Source organism: Symphalangus syndactylus, chromosome 20, assembly GCF_028878055.3.
Source record: "Symphalangus syndactylus isolate Jambi chromosome 20, NHGRI_mSymSyn1-v2.1_pri, whole genome shotgun sequence".
In the NCBI taxonomy this organism is placed as follows: Eukaryota; Metazoa; Chordata; class Mammalia; order Primates; family Hylobatidae; genus Symphalangus; species Symphalangus syndactylus.
The window spans coordinates 44377498-44400859 of NC_072442.2; the positions used below are offsets into that span (position 1 = coordinate 44377498).

The 23362-nt window shown below is 51.2% G+C and overlaps 1 protein-coding gene across 2 annotated transcripts; it reads right to left on the minus strand.

Moving 5' to 3' along the window:
* Positions 1-401: 401 nt before the first annotated feature.
* Positions 402-22516, minus strand: MEOX1 (mesenchyme homeobox 1). 2 transcript variants are annotated; one of them, XM_055258890.2, is made up of 3 exons: positions 21653-22516; positions 3470-3642; positions 402-2045 (listed from the first exon to the last, which is right to left on the minus strand). In XM_055258890.2, the coding sequence occupies exons 1-3, from the start codon at positions 22119-22121 to the stop codon at positions 1923-1925; spliced, it is 765 nt and encodes a 254-aa protein (XP_055114865.2). In that variant the 5' UTR covers positions 22122-22516; the 3' UTR covers positions 402-1922. The 2 variants fall into 2 exon arrangements, with proteins under 2 accessions (XP_055114865.2, XP_055114866.2); XM_055258891.2 differs by lacking the exon at positions 3470-3642.
* Positions 22517-23362: the final 846 nt, after the last annotated feature.

Below are 23362 nucleotides of genomic sequence, written 5' to 3' on the forward strand. Positions count from 1 at the left end.
CACATTTTACTACTATTAATATACACTTTTCTACCCTGAAAAATAAAATCTCCAAACTTTGAATTTAAACATTAGGGATGGTTACTTTGTGGTCAAGATTCCTTTATTAACAAAAGAGTTCATCTTTTGTTTACAAAACATTGACTATTTGATAGGTCATAGTTTAGGGAAACTGAAAGCTAAACTTTTACAATGAGAACTGAAGACCATGTATTTGCATGGGAGAAAAAATTTTTTTTGGCACCAATTATATTTTGTACCCACCTTTTGAAAAACTAAAGGGGGACAGCTCGGTCTAGATCATTTCTTCCCTTTTTCTCTTGCTTCTAGACACTGGTCAATCAGAAGGTTGCACACAAGAGCTGTGATTGTTTGCTCTGCAAAGAAAAAGGCCTGAGAACTTTGCTTTTTATTGATTTTATTTCTCCGAGAGTTTTCTTACAAAGTGAATTGACCTTGCACAATTAGCTTGATGTAATCTTAAGAAAATATATGAAGTATGCTTTAGAAAAAATCATGCTCTAACCAGCCATCTCATTTGGCAATCATTTTCCACAGCTCTTGCCCTTTTTGGGGTGGGGAGGTGGGGTTATTTTTACATGTGAATGATTACATCTGTGTACAAGAGATCCAAACTCGCGTTGACCTCCCTCTGCAACAGCAGCTGGTGTTGGGCGACAGAGCGCTGAGGCAGCCAGGGCTTCAGTACCCCTTGCTCTTTGGCCATCAGTCCTCAAGTGGCATCTCCAGAAGACCTGGCTGAGGTCTGGGCAGTCCACACACAAAAACCTAGCATTTCCTCCCATGATAACAGCATTTGTAGAACACACAGCAAGAGCTTAAATTCATCCCATGGAGGAAGAGGGATTTTCTTGTCCCCTTTTGTAGTCACAGGACACTGTAACTGGAGAACCTTCCACTCCAGGGTTCCACATCTCCAGGCCCTCACCCAGCAGCCCTCCTTATTATGTCCCCTCCCCTCCAGAATGCAGGGGACACTTTCCAGCCTCTACGTTGTTTTCAGCTCCTAGTTGTTCAGCCCAACAACTCGGCATCTGGAGAGGTTTTCAATCCAGAAATCGTGGATTTAAAAGGAGTAGCTGCTCCTTTTCTCTGGAGCACAGCCCAACAGCCCCTGCTATATCTCTAAATTGATTTTGATTTTGAAGCAGCAGGTGCTGTCATGGGTTCATTCTTGTCCACCCAGTCAAGCCTGTGTGGACGGGCCTATATGGGGACACCGAAACCTACATTGGGCTATTTTTCTGTCTTCTCTAGTCAGTGCTCAGAAGTGTCCCCACTTAGCCAACAAATTTGGAGACAGGGATGGGTTTCTGGCTTGCAGCAGCTGAGTTGCTGTCCTTGACTCTCCTCATTCTGATTTTTCTTGGGGTTTGGGGACAACTAAGGGGCCCCAAAGCCTCAGATGTGCAGCCCACAGAGGAAGGTGGGCAAGGGCGTGCGTCTCCGTCATTTCCTTCCTTTTGAAGCATTTACTTTCCGAGTCGCCAGCTGGTTCCAAAGCTCCTCTCCCACCAGGCCAGGTGGTGTCCAGACCAGGAGGAGGCCTGGCTGTGACATAGGAGAATGGCAGGAGGAGGAGGCATGAGTGGCAGCCAAGAGACCCTGAGAAGCAGTGTCTCTGAAGCTGTTTCCAGATTCATCCGGCCCGGTAGGATCTCTGTCTGATTCCATGAGAGTGTGGGAGCAAAGGCCCTAGGGAAGAGGCTGCTAAGAGGCTGAACAGAACTTCCTGGAAAACCCTAAGACTCCCAGGAATGCTGGGCAGTTTCATATCCAAGAGTCAGTGAAAGATGTGGCTTTCTGCCCTGGCTGGGGAAGGAAGAGGGTGAAGGTGGGTTGGGGTGGGGGTAGTTGGGTAGGGGGCTCAGTCCTTAGTAATTTTTCCTCCATGCAGAATCTCACTCTGAACTTGGAGATGCTGCAGAGTCCCCATCCTCAGGGTCCTGCCCACTGGGGGAGACGGGCTGACCTCCCTTCACACGCTTCCACTTCATCCTTCGGTTCTGGAACCACACTTTGACCTGGGGGAGGAAGCAAAGGAGCCTGGTCACTTCATGGCCGGTGTGACCTCCTCCCCATGTCAATGCTTAGGCTAGCCAGGGTGTAACTCCAGGGACCCCAGCTTGAAACCATCACTTACCACTCCCTACTCCCTCAAAGGCCCCAGGAACTAAGACCAAAGAGAGGACATACCAATCTGCCTGGAGGTCTGTCTTGTATCTTGGGATAAAGCCCCAGACAGGGGAACATGTTCTAAAAGCACTCTGCATTGGCCCCACCCCCTTCACATGCCCCCTACCTCCATTCCCCAACAGTCTGGGGGCAGAGGTCATCAGCCTTATCCTTAGGCACATTTATAGAGCGCTTTTTGGTTTAGATAGCTCTGGTCAGCACATTTTCTCGTCTGAGCTTGAGTATTACCTGCAGGATTATGATCCCATTTTACAGATGGAGACCCAGAGGTCCCAGGGCTAGGAAAAGTGATAGAGGCAGGATTTGAATCTAAATCTTCTGATTCAATATCCAGCCCTCTGGCAGAGTGCTCTGTCAACTGAAGTCTGCCATCAAATATTACTGTTATTATTACTATTATTCCATATCAGAGCATGGGTGTGGGGGTGTGGGGTGGCTAAAGGGAAAGTCCAAAACAAAGGGCCAGGGAAGTGTTTCCTCAAAGTGTGCCCAGGAACCAGCTGCATATCCAGATCACCTGGAGAACATACTAGAAATCCAGATTCTCAGGGCCACTCATTATGGTAAAATCTCTCTCCAGACCTCCGGCATCCACATTTTGAACAAGTGCCTTGGGGGATTCCAACATATACTCAAGTTTGGGAATAGCCAGATCGTAGGTTGGGACCTAGCTGCATATGAGAATCACCTAGGGGCCTTTGAAAAATTCTGAGGCCTGTATCCCATCCCAGGCCAATTAAAATCATCCCTAGGGGTGGAGCCCAGACATCAGCACTATTAAAATCTCCCTAGGGACCGGGAGCGGTGGCTCATGCCTGTAATCCCAGCACTTTGGGAGGCCGAGGCGGGCAGATCACCTGAGGTCAGGAGTTTGAGACCATCCTGGCCAACATGGTGAAACCCCGCCTCTACTAAAAAAAAGACAAAAATTAGCTGGGCGTGGTGGCACATGCCAGTAGCCCAGCTACCCGGGAGGCTAAGGCAGGAGAATTGCTTGAACCTGGGAGGTGGAGGTTACAGTAAGATCGCGCCACTGCACTCCAGCCTGGGCGACAGAGCGAGACTCCATCTCAAAAAACAAAAAACAAAAAAACCCAAAACTCCCCAGGCTATTCTCAGGTATGGCCACAGTTGAAAACCGCTGGACTGGCTGGAGGAAGAAAAAGGAGAAGGTCCAGGGAGGGGTGGTGGGAAAGGAGGGAAGGGAGGGAGATGAGAGAGCAAAGACGAGGAGGGGCCACCGGGGGCGCACCTGGCGCTCAGAGAGGTCCAGGTTTACCGCGATCTCGTATCTGCGGAGCCGAGTCAGGTAGTTATGATGGGCAAACTCTGCCTCCAGCTCTCGCAGCTGCTCCTTGGTGAAGGCCGTCCTCTCCTTGCGGGCTTTGCTGCTGCCCTCTGGCTTCCCTCTGTTCTCCTGGTTGTCTGGGGAGAGAGGACCCCAAACAGGAAGACATGGGCTGAAGGAGACTCCATTCCCTTTTCTTTTGCCCTTGAGCAACTAGGCAGTCTTTCCCAGTCTCCCTTATTTTTACAGGATGCTGAGAAAAAAGCTACGCTGTCCTTTTTATTCCTTCTGGTATCTTACCCATATTAGAACTGGTAAGTTTTTTTAATTTTGGTTTCCAATCTCAGGTACCCCCACCCTCCGCCCACCCCGAACTTTCTTTTATTCCCAAAGCACAAGAAGCTACTCTTGGCTGTTTAATGACCTCTACTCCCCAGCCCACCCCCCAGCATGACGATACTGGTGGCCATAAGCTTGAGGGGTGAGATGCTCTAAAACAAAGCCTCAAACTATGGTCCCCAGATCAGCAGCATCAGCATTACCTGAGAGCTTGTTAGGAATGCAAATCCTAGCCTCATTCCAGACCTACTAAGTCAGAAACTCTGGGGATGGCGCTCAGCAATCTATTTTTACAAACCCTCCAGATGCGTCTGGTGCACAGTCAGTCCACTGCTCTAAGACCTCACCACTCAAAGGAGTGCCTGGGTGCCAGCAGCATCAGCAGCACCAGGGAGCTGTTCAGACCTGAAGGATCTCAGGCCTGCCCCAGACCTACCTACCGAATCAGAATCTGCCCCAGAGGGCCAAGTCTGCAAAGCCATCTGGAGCCCTCTGAAGGAGGCTGCATGTTAGATTCAGTGGGGCTCAGTCATAACTGCCAACAGGGTCAGGGGACACACTCTGTGCCAGGTACTGTACCTGACATATATTAGCCTCTTATTCCTCAATAGCCCAACCAAGTGGTTCTAGTATTAGTATCACCTTATGGACCAGAAAACGAACACAGAGAAGTTAAGCAAATTGTCCAAGTTTATTCAGCCAGGGGGTGTGGGAGACAAGAATTAAATTCAGGCGATTTGACACACACATACCGTTCAAATGAAAAATATGTAGCGGCCAGGCACGGTGGCTCATGCCTGTAATCCCAGCACTTTGGGAGGCCAAGGGGGACGGATCACGAGGTCAGGAGTTCGAGACCAGCCTGGCCAACATGGTGAAACCCCTGTCTCTACTAAAAATACAAAAAATTAGCTGGGCGTGGTGGCACGCCCCTGTAATCCCAGCTACCTGGGAGGCTGAGGCAGGAGAATCGCTTGAACCCAGGAGGCGGAGGCTGCAGTGAGCCGAGATCAGGCCATTGCACTCCAGCCTGGGCGACAGAGCAAGACTACGTCTTGAAAAAAAAAAATGTAGGAAGGGCTTACAAACGGTAAAGTCCTGCACAAATAAAAGGGGCTGAATGGTTATCTCTTGAGCAGACCAGGGTGGGAGGCAGCTCTACCTTCACTTTAATGAATGGAGGTTGTGGGTGGAGAGGAGGTGGGAAGAAGACCACACACTTACACAATTAACTCGCAATGAATGCCACGTGGCCAGGGAATGGCTGCAAGAGCCCGGGGCTCTAACATTTAAAAGTCGTTTGCTTAATTGATTATCTTTTTTTTTTTTTTTGAGACTGAATCTCGCTCTGTCGCCAAGGCTGGAGTGCAGTGGCGCGACCTCGGCTCACTGCAAGCTCCGCCTCCCGGGTTCACACCATTCTCCTGCCTCCGACTCCCAAGTAGCTGGGACTACAGGCGCCCGCCACCATGCCCGGCAAATTTTTTTGTATTTTTAGTAGAGACGGCGTTTCACCGTGTTAGCCAGGATGGTCTCGATCTCCTGACCTCGTGATCCGCCCGCCTTGGCCTCCCAAAGTGCTGGGATTACAGGCGTGAGCCACCGCGCCCGGCGCATTGTCCTCATTTTATAGACATGGAGACCGTTGCTCCGAGTGAGGTGCTTAACCGAAACCTGCGCCCCAACGTCCTGCTCCCTGAAAGACCCATCTCTGCCTTGCTGGCGAGGAGTGTTCAAAGGAGGGATCTTCTGTTTTCAGAGGCTGGGTCTAAGCTACCTGGGGGACTGGGCTGGGGAATTCAGACCCGCTAGTGTAAGGCAGAGAAGCCGCCTATGCAGTCGGCTAAGCAGCCGCATTGGGAGTGGGTGGCGAGGCAGGAACCCCACATTAACCCGGCGATCCGCTTTGGAGCTTTGAGCCTAGCTGGTTCCCCTCCCAGCACCTCCCTCTATGGCTTTCCACTCAATCCCTTTGTATTTCAGTTTCCGCGTCCTCCGCCTCCGCGCCCCACTGCCTTGGGCTGGGCGGCTCTGGAGCAGAAGGCGCACGGTAAAGTGATTTGGGCGCCTAGCCTGGCCCACCTCGCGCTGCGCGTCCGCGGCCTCCGCCGGGGGATGGAAGGGGAGTGGGTGCCGCCGTTCTGGGAACTCGAGAAGGCGGGGGAGGGGCCTGATAGTCCCGGTGCCCGGGTCAGGGGTCCGCGTCCGATCCGGGTTGGCCGCCCGCGGGGCGCGCCCGGGGAGCAGGGCAGGGGGCCGAGTTCCTGGCGCGGGCTGCCTGCCCGGCGGCCTCTGGCTCCAGGCCGGAGAAGGCAGGTCCAGACCCCTCCGGAAGCGGGAGCGTGGGCTGGAGGGAAGGACGCGCAGCCCCGGGCCGGGGTCCCCGAGGAGCCCTCCGGCCTTGGCCGCCGCCAGCGCCGCGCCCCCTCCTGGCAGCGGGCCGGGGAGGGTCGGTCACGAGCGGGTGACTGGCTTCCCGGAGCACAGCCCGGCCCACGGGCTCGGAGAGAGGCAGGAAACCCGGGCTTAGACGACAGGCGCGGTCGGGGACTGGTTTCCCAATCTCCTCCCGTCCCGAGGCTTAGTGTTTCCCAGCCCTTCCTTTCCACGGTTGCGGGGAGTGGATAGCCCAGAGGACTTGCGCAGAGGCTTGAATCCTGAATCTCCATGCTGGAGACTTTGAGGAAGTCACTTAGCCTCTCTGGGTGTCAGTCTTCTCATCAAGAAATTGAGGAAAACAATTTCACCTACCTCCTAGGGTTATTGGAAGACTGAACGAGTTAATATGTGTGTGCAAAATGCTATTAAAATCTAAAAGTGGCCAGGCATGGTGGCTCACGCCTGTAATCCCAGCACTTTGGGAAGCTGAGGCGGGCGGATCACCTGAGGTCGGGAGTTCGCGACCAGCCTGACCAACATGGAGAAACACCGTCTCTACTAAAAATACAAACAACAACAAAAATTGGCTGGGCGTGGTGGCTCATGCCTGTAATCCCAGCTACTTGGGAAGCTGAGGCAGGAGAATCGCTTGAACCTGGGAGGTGGAGGTTGCGGTGAGCCGAGATTGCGCCATTGCTCTCCAGCCTGGGCAACAAGAGCAAAACTCCGTCTCAAAAAAAAAAAAAAAAATCTAAAAGTGCTGGACAAATATATTCTCCAATTTATCAGCTCCACGAGATGCCATTGAAGGGCTGGGATAGAAACAGCTGCACTTCTTGAAGGTTTCTGTGTGTGCCCAGAGGCATCTGCGGCTTTAACCTCACCACACAGCAGCCTATGAGTGGATACTGTTCTTACCCCCTTTAGCACTCTTAACGTGGGTTTGTGTGATAATTTGATTAATAGCTGTCTCCCCAGGGAAACACTTTTTCTCACCCTAGCATCTAGCCATAGTTGCTTCTGTACCTGGCACAACTGCCCCCTACCCCGCCCCCAACCAATTCTGCACATAATTCTCCTAGAGAGAAGAGGAAAAAGTACTCGATAAGTATTTGCTAAATAATCCTGTTATACAGAAGAGCCAGCCTCAGACAGGCCCAGGAACTTGCCCAGTGTGCCTGGCAGCTTTTAGGTGACAGAAGCGAGATATGAACCCAGATCCATATGATTAGAGCCAAGGCTCTCCATATCTCCTGGCTGGCTGGCCCAGGTTGGGGCCTGGAGCTAGACCATGGCAGCTGGGCTTGTCACCCCTTCCAGAGGTCCTGGGGTCACCACCCTGTTTGCTACCCACATCTACCCTCCTCCAAGGCCTGCTTAGGTGTGCACAGGTGCCCCATGGTGTCCCCCCAAACAACTTCCCCCACCCCAGTTCTGCACATAGGGCAGCTGACTACTGCCAGCCAAGCTATGCCCCATCCCTGGCCACCTCTCCTCTCCTGTCTCTTATTGCCCTGATTTAGCCTTTGGGGCTCCAGTGCCGATTTCCAGCAGAGGAAACAGGAAGAAGAAGCCTGGGTTGGGAACTGACGGTCTCAGCTAACTCCCTGTGTGAACCTGGGGGCAATACCTACTAATGGTGGGTGGGATGGATATTGGCTCTGGGAGGGCGGTTGTCCCTTGTCAACTTCCCAGAGTGGGATCAACGTTCACCACTGTTGGAAATGATGAAGGGACCAGAAGTATGGGAAGCAAGCTATGAAAGTTGAAGTGGAAGTTACGCTCTCTTTGTTCTGCAACAGTATTACAAATTACAACATATTCAGCAAAATGCAAACACTATGAGCACTTGCATGCCATTTCTGGGAGCTGTTCGGTAACCCTGCTCATGGGCACAGTTCCTGTGCACCCTGCCACATGAAAGTAACTCATGCTGGGCTGGGTGCGGTGGCTCACGCCTGTAATCCCAGCACTTTGGGAGGCCAAGGTGGGCGAATCACAAGGTCAGGAGATCGAGACCATCCTGGCTAACATGGTGAAACCCTGTCTCTCCTGAAAATACAAAAAATTAGCCGGGCGTGGTGGCGGGCGCCGTAGTCCCAGCTACTCGGAAGGCTGAGGCAGGAGAATGGTGTGAACCCGGGAGGCGGAGCTTGCAGTGAGCCAAGATCGTGCCACTGCACTCCAGCCTGGGCAACAGAGAAAGACTGTCTCAAAAAAAAAAAAAAAAAAAAAAGAAACTAACTCATCCTTCCCAGGATGGTCTGTTCCCAGGATAGTACAACTTTGTTAGGGAGCCTTCCTCTCCCCTGTGGGCCTCAGTTTCCCCATGTGTAGAAGTATGGGATTGGATTGCATTCTATTTCTGCCAGGGAGCTGGTGACAGAGTTCCTTCCCGGCACATAAGCCTTGATGCCCTACACTCCCTACTCTCTCTTCTGTTGAGAACCCCTAGCCTTGATGAAGTCTGAGGCTCTTCCAACTTCACGTATTCTTGTCACAGCTCCTAGTTCCTCCCTTCAGTCAGATCTGAGGTCTTGCTGTGTGCTCTGTCCCAAAGTCCTCCCCAGCCTTCCCACGGCTCAACCATCAGGGCTCTGCTGGGCCGTTCCTCTCTCCCTGCCTCGAGCTGTGTGGAGAGAAGTTATATATACAGAAGTGTGGGAGGACCTGTTGGTGAACCTGGGCCTTAGCACTCGTAGGTGAGTGAGGCACTGAGGAAGAGCTTTGGGACCTTGGGCAAGTCCTTTATGTTCTTGGAGCTTCAATTTCCTCATTTGCAAAGCAAGAATAGCTACACCCGCTGTGCTTATCAGGCTGAGAAGTAATAGGAGCTGGATAGCGGGCGTTAACACCTAGCACAGTGCCTGGCATGTCACTGAAGCTCTGTTCACAAGAACCATCCGAAAGAGTTCTATTGGAGATTGTATCTGAGATGACTCATGGGCAGAGTTAGAGCACTATGCTCCTTAAGGCACCACGTCTCCAGACCTGTGTGAAAGGGTTGTCTTTTAAATGTCTGGCCTTTCAGCATTTTTTTTCTTTTCTTTCTTTCTTTCTTTTTTTTTTTTTTTTTTGAGGCTGAGTCTCACTTTGGTCACCCAGGCTGGAGATTGGTCACTGCAATGGTGGGATCTCGGCTCACCGCAACCTCTGCCTCCTGGGTTCAAGCGATTCTCCTGCCTTAGCCTCTGGAGTAGCTGGGATTATGGGTGCCTGCCGCCACACCAGGCTAATTTTTGTATTTTTAGTAGAGATGGGGTTTCGCCACGTTGGCCAGGCTCGTCTTGAACTCCTGACCTCAGGTGATCCACCTGCCTCGGCCTCCCAAAGTGCTGAGATTACAGGCATGAGCCACTGCACCCGGCCTAGGCCACTAATGCTGCAGCCTTCAGAGTTCCGCAATTCCAGGCACAACAACTAGATGTGTCACATGGCAATTCACATCACTCCTCCTGCGCTGCTTCTCTCTTGGGGGCTGCAGCTGCCTCTTCCAGGACTGCGGAGGGAGGATGCTGGCCCTCAGTGGGCTGCCTCTGTGGTTAGGGAGGAGCTGCCCTGCCCCAGCCCCTGCATAAGCCTCACTCTCCGTTGGAGCAGGGCTGTGAGGGAACAGTCAACTGCCCAGAGAAATGCAAACTCTGTGTGTGTGATTGCGGTTCCACCATGAGCTTCCATACCATCCAGGGCAAATTATTTCATATGTAGCTGCCACATTTGGCAGGCCTTCCTAAAGTGAGCAGACAGCTTTATCAGAGCTACGGGGAGGTTCAGACAGACCCATTTCTGTCTGAACGTTTCTGGAGTTCTGTACTCTACAGTCCAACTCCGAGGGCACCAATTTACATAAATTCATATCCAAATCAGACAGGAGGCCAAATGCCTCACATTCAAATAGCACTGTGCAGTTGACAAGGGATTTGTTTCCTCCAAAGACAACTTCTTTTAGGCTTTCACAAATACTACAGAATTATAGAAAGTAGAGGTGGGAGGGACTTAGAGATGATCAGTGTCACCTTTTCATTTTATAGGTGAGTCTAGAGAAGGTAAGGAACTCCTGTAAGGACACACAGCAAGTTAGGGGCAGAACTGGGCCTAGAACCCAGATTTTCTTGATAGGAAGCTGTTTCCACCCTACTGGGCTGTCTCCTATTGTATCCTCTTAATTATTCCATTAGGTAGGTAAGGTACACATTAGCCTGTTGAACATATGAGCAATTAAGACCCAGAGACTAAATGACTTGCCCAAGGCCCCTGGGACCAGTCTAGGGCTATAGCCTCATGTCACACTGCCCTCGGGGGAGGATGAGTATGGAGGCTGTGCCTATCTTAGGGACATTGTCTGGGTCTGGGTTCAGATCTCTCTCCCTGGGACTCCCCAGAGAGGGAAAAAGAAGGGAATATTTGGAGCATTACATCAGTAGGTGAAACCTTGGCAAATCCTCTGAAAACGGTGTCTGTGGCTTCCTGCACTGTCACAGCATAGACACTTTGATGTCCTCGTAAGCTCTCCTAACCTCAGACGGAGGGGTCAAAGCCCATCGAAATAGACAAGACTTGGATGGAGCCAGCCCAAGACTGGTTGGATGTTCACATCCAGGATCTCCCTGGCTTCCTGGGGTTGGCCTGACTTTCTCACTGAGCCCTGCCCCACCCCAGTGTCCAGACCCTTTTCCTCTCCTGTAGGTGCCTAAAGAGACATCGGCAGGGCTCCCAGCCTCTCTGAGGAGCCCAGCAGTGGGGCCAGAGAATTCAAGGGATGTTTCATGGGAGAGAGGCAGGTTCTTCTGGAATGAAAATGCGTAACACTGGCCGGTCACGGCGGCTCAAACCTGTAATCCCAGCACTTTGGGAGGCCAAGGCGGGTGGATCGTGAGGTCAGGAGATCGAGACCATCCTGGCTAATACAGTGAAACCCCATCTCCACTAAAAATACAAAAAATTAGCCGGGTGTGGTGGTGGGTGCCTGTAGTCCCAGCTACTCAGGAGGCTGAGGCAGGAGAATGGCATGAAGCTGGGAGGCCGAGCTTGCAGTACCCCAGGTCGTGCCACTGCACTCCAGCCTGGGCGACAGAGCGAGACTCCGTCTCAAAAACAAAAAACAAAAAAAAACCAAAAAAGTCTGGTGCTATATAGTCTTTGCTGAGAGTCCCAGGTTGGGTGGGTTGGTGAGGGGGAAGTGCAGCAGCTTTCAAGAGGCGATGGGGAGAGGCATGGGTAGTTCTGGGTTTTGTTTATGTTTATAAGTTCCATATGTCACCCTCAGCTGTCACCAAAGGAAGTGTGGGCTTGAGACCCAGGCCCACTGCTCACACTGTTCCTCTACCTCTACATGCAAGAAAAACAAGGGGGGAAAAAAAAAGAAAAGGATGGGGGTGGGTCCTGGCCAAAGGCCAAGGAGCCAAATTGGGTGAGAAGCCCAAGTTATGGGCAGAGAGGGAGTTGGGGAAAAGGGCCAGCTCTGGAGGCCTGCAGGGGCTGTAAGTCCTGTCTCTCAGGCAGAAAGGATTCTCTGCCTCTGAGTTATCCTCCCTCCCAGGGCCCAAGTGCCCCTGATTTATTCAAGCCAGAGAAATAGGTGAGTGGGCAGGACTCCTGAGTCTCTAGCATGGGACAGTGGCAGAGCAGAGCTGAGGCGACCCCTGGGCTGACCTTCTTACAGCTCACGGGTTCATTGGACCTTTCCCTCTTCGATGTTGGTCAGGATCCTGCTGCCTCAGCAGAAATGGACTTTCTCCAGAGCTTCCGACTGTACCTGATCAGGGGCCTGAGCAGGCCCAGGCATGGGATTTGTGCTGGAGCCTCTGAGTTTAGATGGTGCCCAAGGCCTGAGTCCTGCTTTGGGCTCTGAGCTTTCTTTGCTTGTCAGAAGAGGAGGTCAGGAGCTCTCATCAGGAGGCTGGGGATGCCCAGAGGGATACTGGCTGAGTGTGGAGTTGCTGTCTCCCCTCCCACGCTGGCCACTCTGGACCATAAGACTTCTTCCTCACTAGGGGTTCTGGACATGGACTCGGGACAAGAGGGGCTGCTGCAGCTGTGCACCCCTCAAACCACACCCCACCCAGCACTGCCACAACCCTAGGCCAGGAGTATCGTCAGAGTCCGGCAGGCCCGGCTGACAGCAGGCGGCAAAGACTCCAGCAGGGCTCAGGACACTCTGGCCTGTTTTTGAACGTGGGAAACCTGATGCAGCCAGCCAGCATCAGGGGAGGACTTTAAAGAGAGAGGGATGCTCATATTCGGGTTTGGGAAAACTGGACCCAGGGGTTACCAAGTGTTGGCTGTGGACTCTGCATCTCTGATATCATTTAGTCCCACAGCCACCCACCTTATGAAGCAGGTACTGTTATCCTCATTCCTCAGAGGAGACTGGGACTCAGGGAGGGTTAGGACTCACTCACGTCCACATAGCCAGGAAGTTGTGGATCAGGGACCTGAACCAGGGCTACCTGGTTAATGCACTTGACCTTAGTCTCTGACCACCCTTCCTCCTATTACTGTACCGTGGCCCAGCAAGGGGGTGAGCATGGGCATGAGGTCACTTGTATGGGACTTGGCATCACTCTGGTGACCCAAGTGACACTTACTGGGTTTGTCCATTTATTTCATTCTCATCTCTACTATTGCCTTTTTTTTTTTTTTTTTTTTTTTTTTGAGATGGAGTCTCGCTCTGTCGTCCAGGCTGGAGTGCAGTGGCGTGATCTCGGCTCACTGCAAGCTCCGCCTCCCAGGTTCACGCCATTTTCCTGCCTCAGCCTCCCGAGTAGCTGGGACTACAGGCGCCCGCCACCACGCCCGGCTAATTTTTTTTTGTATTTTTAGTAGAGACGGGGTTTCACCGTGGTCTCGATCTCCTGCCCTCATGATCTGCCCTCCTCGGCCTCCCAAAGCGCTGGGATTACAAGCGTGCGCCACCGCGCCTGGCCTAATTTTTTTATATTTTTAGTAGAGATGGCGTTTCACCATGTTAGCAAGGATGGTCTCGATCTCCCGACCTCGTGATCCACCAGCCTCAGCCTCCCAAAGTGCTGGGATTACAGGTGTGAGCCACCGTGCCCAGCCTACCATTGCCTTTTTCTTTTTTTTTTTTTTTTTTTTGAGACGGAATCTTTTTTTTTTTTTTTTTTTTTTGAGACAGAGTGTCGCTCTGTCGCCCGGGCTGGAGTGCAGTGGCGCAATCTCGGCTCACTGCAAGCTCCGCCTCCCGGGTTCAGGCCATTCTCCTGCCTCAGCCTCCGAGTAGCTGGGACTACAGGCGCCCGCCACCGCACCCGGCTAATTTTTTGCATTTTTTAGTAGAGACGGGGTTTCACTGTGGTCTCGATCTCCTGACCTCGTGATCCGCCCGCCTCGGCCTCCCAAAGTGCTGGGATTACAAGCGTGAGCCACCGCACCCGGCCTTGAGACGGAATCTTACTCTGTCTCCCCAGCTGGAGTGCAGTGACACAATCTTAGCTCACAGCAACCTCTACCTCCCTGGTTCAAGCGATTTTCCTGCCTCAGCCTCCTGAGTAGCTGGGACTACAGGCGTGAGCCCCCATGCCCAGCTAATTTTTGTATTTTTAGTAGAGACAGGGTTTCATCATGTTGGTCAGGCTGGTCTCAAACTCCTGACCTCAAGTGATCCACCCACCTCAGCCTCCCAAATAGCTGGGATTACAGGCGTGAGCCCCCATGCCCAGCTAATTTTTGTATTTTTAGTAGAGACAGGGTTTCATCATGTTGGTCAGGCTGGTCTCAAACTCCTGACCTCAAGTGATCCACCCACCTCAGCCTCCCAAATAGCTGGGATTACAGGCGTGAGCCACCGCACCCAGCCCCATGCCTCTTTTCTCCTTTCCTCTGTCAAACAGCCCCCTTCTTTAGAGATTCACTCCTAAAACTGCCTCCACTTTTTTTTTTTTTTTTTTTTTGAGACAGAGTCTGGCTCTGTCACCCAGGCTGGAGTGCAATGGTGTGATCCCAGCTCACTGCAACCTCCACCTCCCAGGTTCAAGCGATTCTCCTGCCTCAGCCTCCTGAGTAGCTGGGACTACAGGCACGTGCCACCACGCCCAGCTAATTTTTGTATTTTTAGTAGAAACGGGGTTTCACCATTTTGGCCAGGACGGTTTTGATCTCTGGAGCTCATGATGCGCCCACCTTGGCCTCCCAAAGTGCTGGGATTGGGATTACAGGCGTGAGCCACTGCACCCGGCCAACTGCCTCCACTTTTTATGTCTGTACTTGTTGGTGTAAAATAGGAATTCAGGGATCTGCTTGTGGCTAGAAACAACTTCCTGTCTCAGTGGAAAAGCTCCACCAGCCGACAGGACCCTGAGCTAGGAAAGCTCTACGGTCCGTCACACATCTGCGGTGCTGCTTTCACTAAAGGGGTTTCCAACTGAAGGGTCTGTGCCACAGCTTGAACCTTGTCCCTTGTTCCTGTCCCTGTACAGTCCCTGTAAGGGCAGAATTGTGCTTCCCTCCCCAATTCCTATGTTGAAGCCCTAACCCCAGTACCTTAGAGTGTGTCTGTATTTGGACATAGGGTCTTTAAAGAGGGGATTAAGTTAAAATGAGGCTGTTAGGGTGGGTCCCAATCCAAACTGCCTGATGTGCTTATAAGAAGGGGAGATTAGGGGCTCACACCTGTAATCCCAGCACTTTGGGAGGCCAAGGCGGGTGGATCACCTGAGGTCAGGAGTTCGAGAGCAGCCTGGCCAACATGGTAAAACCCCTCTCTACTAAAAATACAAAATTAGCCAGGCGTGGCGGCACACGCCTGTAATCCCAGCTACTTGGGAGGCTGAGGCAAGAGAATCGCTTGAACCTGGGAGGCAGAGATTGCAGTGAGCTGTGATCACGCCATTGTGCTCTAGCTGGAGCGACAGCAAGACTCCATTTCAAAAAAAAAGAAAAAGGAAAAATTAAAAATATGGCCAGGTGTAGTGGTTCACACCTGTAATCCTAGCACTTTGGGAGGCTGAGGCAGGAGGATTGTTTGAAGCCAAGAGTTCAAGACCAATCTGGCCAACATAGCAAGACCCCTGTCTCTATTTTTTATTCTAATAAGAAATAATTTTTTGAAAAATTAAAAATATAATTACTACATGATGTAGCAATTTCCCTTCTAGGTATACACTCAAAAGAATTGAAAATACACTCTCCAGCCAGGCGCAGTGACTCACACCTGTAATCCCAACACTTTGGGAGGCTGAGGCCAGCGGATCGCGAGGTCAGGAGATTGAGACCCTCCTGGCTAACACGGTGAAACCCCATCTCTACTAAAAATACAAAAAATTAGCCGGATGTGGTGGCGGGTGCCTGTAATCCCAGCTACTCGGGAGGCTGAGGCAGGAGAATGGCGTGAACCCCGGGGGGCGGAGCCTGCAGTGAGCCAAGATCGCGCCACTGCACTCCAGCCTGGGCAACAGCAAGACTCTGTCTCAAAAAAAAAAAAAAGATTAAAAGTTCTAGAAATCGATTGCACAACTACTGTACTGTATCACTTAAAAACTGTTAAGATGGTAACTTTTATGTTATGTGTATTTGACCACATTTTTAAAAAAGGAGATTTCAAATATAAGATGTCCCAGGTAAGAAACCTCAGAAGAGTTCCTATGAAACAACTGCAAGCTAAAGTGAGAAAATCAACACAGATTCTAGCAGATACTAGACTTTGAAATTTCTTTTTTTTTTTTTTTTTTGAGACGGAGTCTCGCTCTGTCGCCCAGGTTGGAGTGCAGTGGCGCAATCTCGGCTCACTGCAAGCTCCGCCTCCCGGGTTCACGCCATTCTCCTGCCTCAGCCTCTCCGAGTAGCTGGGACTACAGTCGCCCGCCACCACGCCCGGCTAATTTTTTTTTTGTATTTTTAGTAGAGACGGGGTTTCACCGTGGTCTCGATCTCCTGACCTCGTGATCCGCCCGCCTCGGCCTCCCAAAGTGCTGGGATTACAAGCGTGAGCCACCACGCCCGGCCAAAATTTCTTAACTGTAGCTTTCTTGGATACTATGTTATATACAAATGTAGCTATAAATTTTTGAAAAAGAAGGACAAAAATATTCTTGGAAGGAGTTGTTTTTGAACTGGGTGGTTTTTAAGTAGGACTTCAACAGGCAGAAGTTTGGGGAAGGGGAGGGCGCTCTAGGCAAGGAGAAACCACCAGAGCACAGTCAGGGAAGGGGAAGAAAATGCAGAATGTGTTTGCAAGGTCAGTCCTCTGGTGTGGCTTCGTGGCAGGGGTAGTGGAGGGGACCTGGGGTGGGGAGGTGGCCTGTAAAGGGACATCAGGAGGGAAAAGAGGAGAGAGAGGCCTATTTGTGGAGTTTTATACCTTAGGCAAATTTGTGGTTGGGCGGGGGCAGGCAGAGAGCAGGTCTTGCAAAGAGAAATTGGGGCAGGACAGCTCTGGGAACACACGTGTTGGAGCTGAAGAAGGATGAGACAAATCACATCTGATTAAAGGCATGTCTCAGCAGAGTGAGGACGTGAGAGCAGGAGGGAGCAGTGCTGAGTTCTAGCACCACGGCTTTCCCAGGCGGGCGATCGGATTCACCTGTAGCCACTCTAATCACACGCAACCTTACTTTGAACCCCATCAGGAAACCACCGCAAAACCCCTCATTCCCATAAATTAAAGACAACCACAGTAGCAAGGACAGTTTGGGAGAAAACAACAGTGGCCTCACAGCTGTCCCTGCCAGCAGGGGTCTTTAATCCCCATTGGCTTGGGGCTGGGAGTGGTTTGGGTAAGATAACACCATGCTGGTCTCCAGGGTGGGGAAGTGCCAAAGGCCAGGAACCCTGCTTTCTTTCTTTCCCTCCCTTTTCTTTCTTTCTTTTTTCTTTCTTTCTTTCTTTCTTTCTTTCTTTCTTTCTTTCTTTCTTTCTTTCTCTTTTCTTTCTTTCTTTCTCTCTCTCTTTTCTTTCTTTCTTTCTTTCTTTCTTTCTTTCTTTCTTTCTTTCTTTTCTTTCTCTCTTTCTTTCCTTCCTTCCTTCTTTTTCTTTCTTTCCTTCTTTCTTTCTCTTTCTTTCTCCTTCCTTCCTTCCTCTTTCTTTCCTTTCCTTCCTTCCTTCCTCTTTCTTTCTTTCTCTCTTTCTTTCCTTCCTTCCTTCTTTTTCTTTCTTTCCTTCTTTCTTTCTCTTTCTTTCTCCTTCCTTCCTTCCTCTTTCTTTCTTTCCTTTCCTTCCTTCCTTCCTTCCTTCTTTCCTTCCTTCCTTCCTTTCTCTCTCTCTCTCTTTCTTTTTCTTTCTTTCTTTCTCTTTCTCTTTCTCTCTTTTTTTGATGGAGTCCCGCTCTGTCACCCAGGCTGAATGAAGTGCAGTGGCATGATCTCTGCTCACTGCAGCCTCCGCCTCCCACGTTCAAGCTATTCTCCTGTCTCAGCCTCCCACGTAGCTGGGATTACAGGTATCTGCCACCACACCTGGCTAATTTTTTTTTTTTTTTTTTTTAGTAGAGGTGGGGTTTCACCATATTGGCCAGGCCGGTCTTGAACTCCTGGCCTCAGATGATCTGCCCGGCTCAGCCTCCCAAAGTGTTGGGATTATAGGCCTGAGCCACCGTGCCTGGCCAACCCTTGCTTTCTTGATCATTTCTTTGAGTAGATCAGCTCCAGATTCCACTGGGAGTGAACGAGGAGCAGTTGAAGGAGATGGCAGAGGAGGAAGGGAGAGCAGAGACCATTCCTCTTGCAACAAACTTTCCATTTCTGGAGGCTTCTCAGCCACTCAATATAGGGTGCATTTGCCAGGCCCAACTCACCCCATAACTTCTCCAGCAGGTCTCTAAGCTCCATGCTCCTGATGACAACTGGACCAAAATGATTGCCAGAAGTTCCCTAGACTCAGGAATTTCTGAGACAGCATAATTGAAATATTCAATTCCACCATCCCCATAAATATAGAAATATTTGTCAGACCTTATATTCTGAAGGCTGGTTCAGGAAATATGGGCCTAATACCATTCACAGCTGCTATTTATTGAACTCTTACTATGTGCCAGGCACAGAGTTAATCTCATGGATCACTGCATCTAACCTTCACAGAGAGACTCTCTGTGGAAGGTGCTACTGCTATATTCCCATTTTACAGCTAGGGAAACAAAGGCTGGAAGAAGTTAAGAACTTTTCCAAAGTCATGCAGCCAAAAGTTGCCGTGCTGACACTGCAGCCTGTCTGGCTGGCTGGGAAGAACTATGGAAAACACATTTCTGATCAATGCCGATTAACCTTCCAGGGACCACTCAGCCTGGACTTGGGGAGGCCCAAATGCAAGGGCATGCCCAACCCCTCTGTAGTCAAGATCAATAATATTTTAAGGCAGGCCGAGCACGGTGGCTCATGCCAGCACTTTGGGAGGCCGAGGCGGGCTGATCACGAAGTCAGGAGTTTGAGACCATCCTGACCAACATGGTGAAACCCCAACTCTACTAAAAATACAAAAATTAGCCGGGAGAGGTGACATGCACCTATAATCCCAGCTACTCAGGAGGCTGAGGCAGGAGAATTGCTTGAACCCAAGAGGCAGAGGTTGCAGTGAACTGAGACTGTGCCACTGCACTCCAGCATGGGCATTAGAGTGAGACTCCATCTCAAAAAAAAAAAAAAAAAAAAGAATATTTTAAGGCAATATTTGTAAAAATCAAAAATAATGCAAAAAATTGATAATGAACAAAATATCACAATTTTAGAGACAGGATCCAATTACAGACTCAGGATTGGCAGAGTTGGGTGGGGGGCTCTCTGTGGCTTTGCATTTTCTGAGCTGAATTCCAGATTCCTGGAGTAGGTCGTGAGCCTTGCGTCGCTTTCCCCCTTCTTTGGGCTCTTACAAAGCTGATCTTTCTTGCCTCCTTCCTCCCCTTCAGTTAAATTCCAAAGGAGGACGCAAGCATCTGGGCAATAAAGATTTCCATGCTGAACAGCGAGTTTGTCTGGAATCACAGGGGGATGAGTGACAGCTCGCTGGGCCCTGCCTCATCTGCTGCTGGTGCTCCTGAGGGGACCCTTAGGGAAGCCCAGGGCCCCTGCAGATGGGAACCTCCCTCCACCAAAGTCTGACTCTGAAGCATGCAGGCCGTTCAGCAGAGGGTGTCCCTGTACTCCTGGGTGGCCAGCTGCTTAGCGTGAATGTTCTCTCTGCATTGCAGGGCCATCGGCCACTCGCCAAAAAGAGAGCTGGTGCATTTGGGTTTTGCTGAGACTCGGAATGCTGGAAGATTCTGCCTGAGCCCAGCAGGCTCTTGGCTTTGCTATCCCTTCCCAATGCCCTTGGCTCTCAGTTCCCTGGAAAGTGGCAGAGAGGAAGGAGCCACAGTGCTGGGTGCCGCCACCAAGGGGAAAGCTCTTCAACCCGGTTCAGAGCCAAGTCGCTGAGAGTTGCTTCTCATCCTTAGCACATTTCCTACCAGGGGTAGGATGAGTTAATTTTCGGGATGGGGATCTAACTGGCTGGTGGTTTAAAGGGCCCTTCTATTTAGCAGCCGTGAGGGCTGCTAGGGTTCCTATCACCCATTGAAGAAGAGGCTTCTTCAAGCAGAGACCAAACATCATTTCAAAATGAGGATTGCATTTGAAATCTACTGAAGGGGGTGATACCGGGGGCCTGAAGCCTGGGATTTGAGCTCATTTCTAGGGTGACCAATTCTCCTGTTTGCCTGGGACTGTGGGGTTTCCCACAACAGGATTTTCAGTGCTAAAACTGGAAATGGAGATGAGCTGCTCACTCTAGTTTGACCCCATTCTTTCTGTGTTCTCACCAACTTTCAGTCTTTCATTTTGCAGATGGAGAGAATCAAGGTATTAATAAAACCTGCTGTCCCCATCTCCTAAACCCCTGGGACTCAAAAGTGCTGACGTCGGTATCCCATGGCACCTTAAGCCTCCCCATCAGGGCACATCCCACTGCTGACACACCTCTGCAGGCCTCTTCTTCCTCTCAGTTTGAGCTTTTTTGGGTGAGACCCCTTTATTCATCTCAGAGCATTCCTGGGCTTGGCTAAGAGCAGAAACTCGGGAAAGTTGTCCTTATAAAGCAAAGCACAAAGCATTCCCACCTGTTGGTTGGTGCCCTTCTTTTCTGTCCTGCCCCGGTTAGCCCCATGGGAAGGTCATCTACAGGCTCTGACAGACAGGCGTGCCCCTGAGGGCGGCTGTCAGGAGGAAAACAGGGCAGCACGGGCAGGAGGCTTGGTCACTGCTTTGTTCTGAACGAGGCCAGGACAAGAAACCAGACAAAAGGTGGACAGGCAGAGTGAGCAACCAGGGAGGCCTGGTGGGGAGGTGAGGAAGCAGCAGGTCCCCACCCTGGGGAAGAGAAGGGCTTTAGCTGGAATCTTTTTTTTTTTTTTTTTGAGACGGAGTCTCGCTGTGTCGCCCAGGTTGGAGTGCAGTGGCACGATCTCGGCTCACTGCAAGCTCCGTCTCCCGGGTTCACGCCATTCTCCTGCCTCAGCCTTCCGAGTAGCTGGGACTACAGGAGCCCGCCACCGCGCCCGGGTAATTTTTGTATTTTTTAGTAGAGACGGGGTTTCACCATGTTAGCCAGGATGGTCTCGATCTCCTGACCTCGTGATCCACCCGCCTCGACCTCCCAAAGTGCTGGGATTACAGGCGTGAGCCACCGCGCCCGGCCAAGCTGGAATCTTAACAAATAGGCCAACCTCATCCTCCAGCCTCTGGGACTCCAGCACGGACTCCGTTGGCTGCCTGCCTCCCTGACTCTCTTGGAGGCTGCCCATCCCTCGCAGCTCCTTGCGGGGCTGCCTTCCCAGGGGGTCAGCCAGATCTCAGCATGCTGAGTTGTCTGTCCCCTTGGCCTGGACATGGCCCAGCTCCGCAGGGTGATACCTGGTGGGCAGTCTGCCCCAAACCTCAGCCCTCCATCTCCCCCTCACCCCTTGATTCTCCCATCCCAGCCGCAGGCCTGCTTCTCTGCCTCTAGGCTCCTGGACACAGGGTCTTGGCTTTGGGTGGCCACCCAGCGTCCCAGCTTCAGTCTTAGCTCTCAGAGCCTTAACCTCAGCTGACTTCCCTGGTAAGCAAGCCCTGTGGCTCTAGGACCACTTGGGGCTGGCCAAAGCATGGTGGGGAGGAGCATGACTCAATGGCAGCCTGATTCAGGAAAGCCCCTCACCAGCCCTCGCCAGTCTGCACCCAGAGGATCCATTTCACGTGTCCTCCAAATCCTGGCTGATCCTGTTTCATTCTCTTGCTGGGACACCCTTCCTGGGGCCCAGGAGTGCTGGGACACAGACATGGTCCCCATCACCAAAGAATCCTAGAACTCTCAGTGGAAGAAACCCCAAAGGTAACTGGTCCAGTCTCCTGCATTTGGATAGGCTAGACAGATATTCATGCTCAGAGCACCTAGGCACAGAGAGGGTGAGTAACTTCCCCAAGGTCACACAGTAAAGGAATGATCAGCTGCTCCTGAGCCACCTACCTGAACTCTCCTTTCTCCGCCTGGATGATTTCTTCTCTGTCTCATTGGCAGTGCTCCCAAGCACCCCGTAGTCCTCGCCTGGGCCTCCTGTGGTGTCCACCAGGCCCAGGCTGCTGGTCCCCGTTTCCTTGGAACCCCCTGCCGGGCCTGAGTTGGGCCTGCGCTGGGCCTCTGAGACAGGGAAGTGCCAGTTGGGGGACTGTGGGAAAGCGGGGTGCTGCTCAGTGAAGATGGGCTCCTCCTGGGGCAGGCTGTGTGGGGTGGCCGCCAGGCAGGAGGCTGAGAAGTCAGGGTACGCTGCCGTTGCTGTCGCCGGGAAGTCTGGTTTCTGGTGGAAGGAGAACGGGGTGGGCGGGTAGTGGGGTAGCCCTGAGGCCCCATTGCCTTCCGAGTGGGGGTTTCGAAGGCAGCCCCAGACAGGGCCTGGGGGCTGGAGGCTCCTCATGCAGCTGCTGGCCGCGGGATCCATCTGCTGTCCGCTGCACACCTCAGTCCTTTCAAAGATTTGATTCTTTATACTTTTTATGTTCAAATTTTTAAAAATGCAAGAGAAAAAAATTAAATAGGAGGGAAAAATGTTCAACAGAAAATTTACCCCAGGAACCAAAAAAAAAAAACAAAAAAAAAACCCAAAACTAAAGTCCCTCCTTAAACTACACACACATGTGGCCAGCTACTCCTATGTGTGTGCACACACCTATGTCGGGCTTGCTCCTGCCCCTCCAATGCACCAGCCTACCTACTGGGATCCCCTGTATGTGTATTTGTCGCCAATGACACTAAACATTTTCACTGTCCCAACCCAGACGCACCAGCTGACGAGGAGCTCGTCCTGGAGCCCAGAGCAAATGCCTGCAGAGGGCTGGACCAGGGCTGCTGGGACACACTTTTAAATCCTGCGGTGAGGAGAGAGTGACAAATTTCTGAAGTGAAATGTGAGAGAGGAGAGGGAGGGGTTAACACACACACACAAGATCCCCTCCAACCAAAACCCTAGCAGGCAACTATTAATCATCAGAAACCTTATATGCACATCTAATGGGATTTGCAGATGGAGACTTTTAAAGAAACATTGTCTGTATTTTTTTTTCTAAGGAAAGAGAGCAGCACACACACACACACACACATACACACACACCGTCTTTAATGTGCCTCCTGTAACACTATGAAGTTATTTTTATTGCACTGTTAACAAAATTCCCCAAGTCTTGGATTTAGAAAAAGCCTTAAGTCAGATCCAGAATCCATCAAATTCCAAATTCCAGGGAGTGAAGTGAGGAATAAGAGCAAGAGACAAGCTTGGTGATTGCATTTGATTTAAAGGCCCTTCTACTGCTGCCTGCGAAAAAGGAAGGTGGATTAAAAGAAATCTTTTTAGCAAGTCTCAGCGGCCTAGTATAAAGAAAGACACACTCTAGAAAAAAAGAATTTCTCTCTGCCCAGAGTGACATTCTCACTTTCTCAGTAACTTAAAAAAACAATCAGATTCTTCCTTCCGCTCTTTAACCTCCAACTTACATGCCAATTAGCCACACTCTTCTCTAGAGAGGTTTCAAGTCATTTTTCTTCACAGCAATGGCAAGATTCTTAAATAAGTTCCTTGAAGTTTCTTCGGGTCTCCTCCCACCTGCTCCCTGCCCCCTTCACCTCCACCCACCTGCTTCCCTTTCTCATCCCCCAGAGGCAGAGGCTTCCGAGGAATTTGGGGTA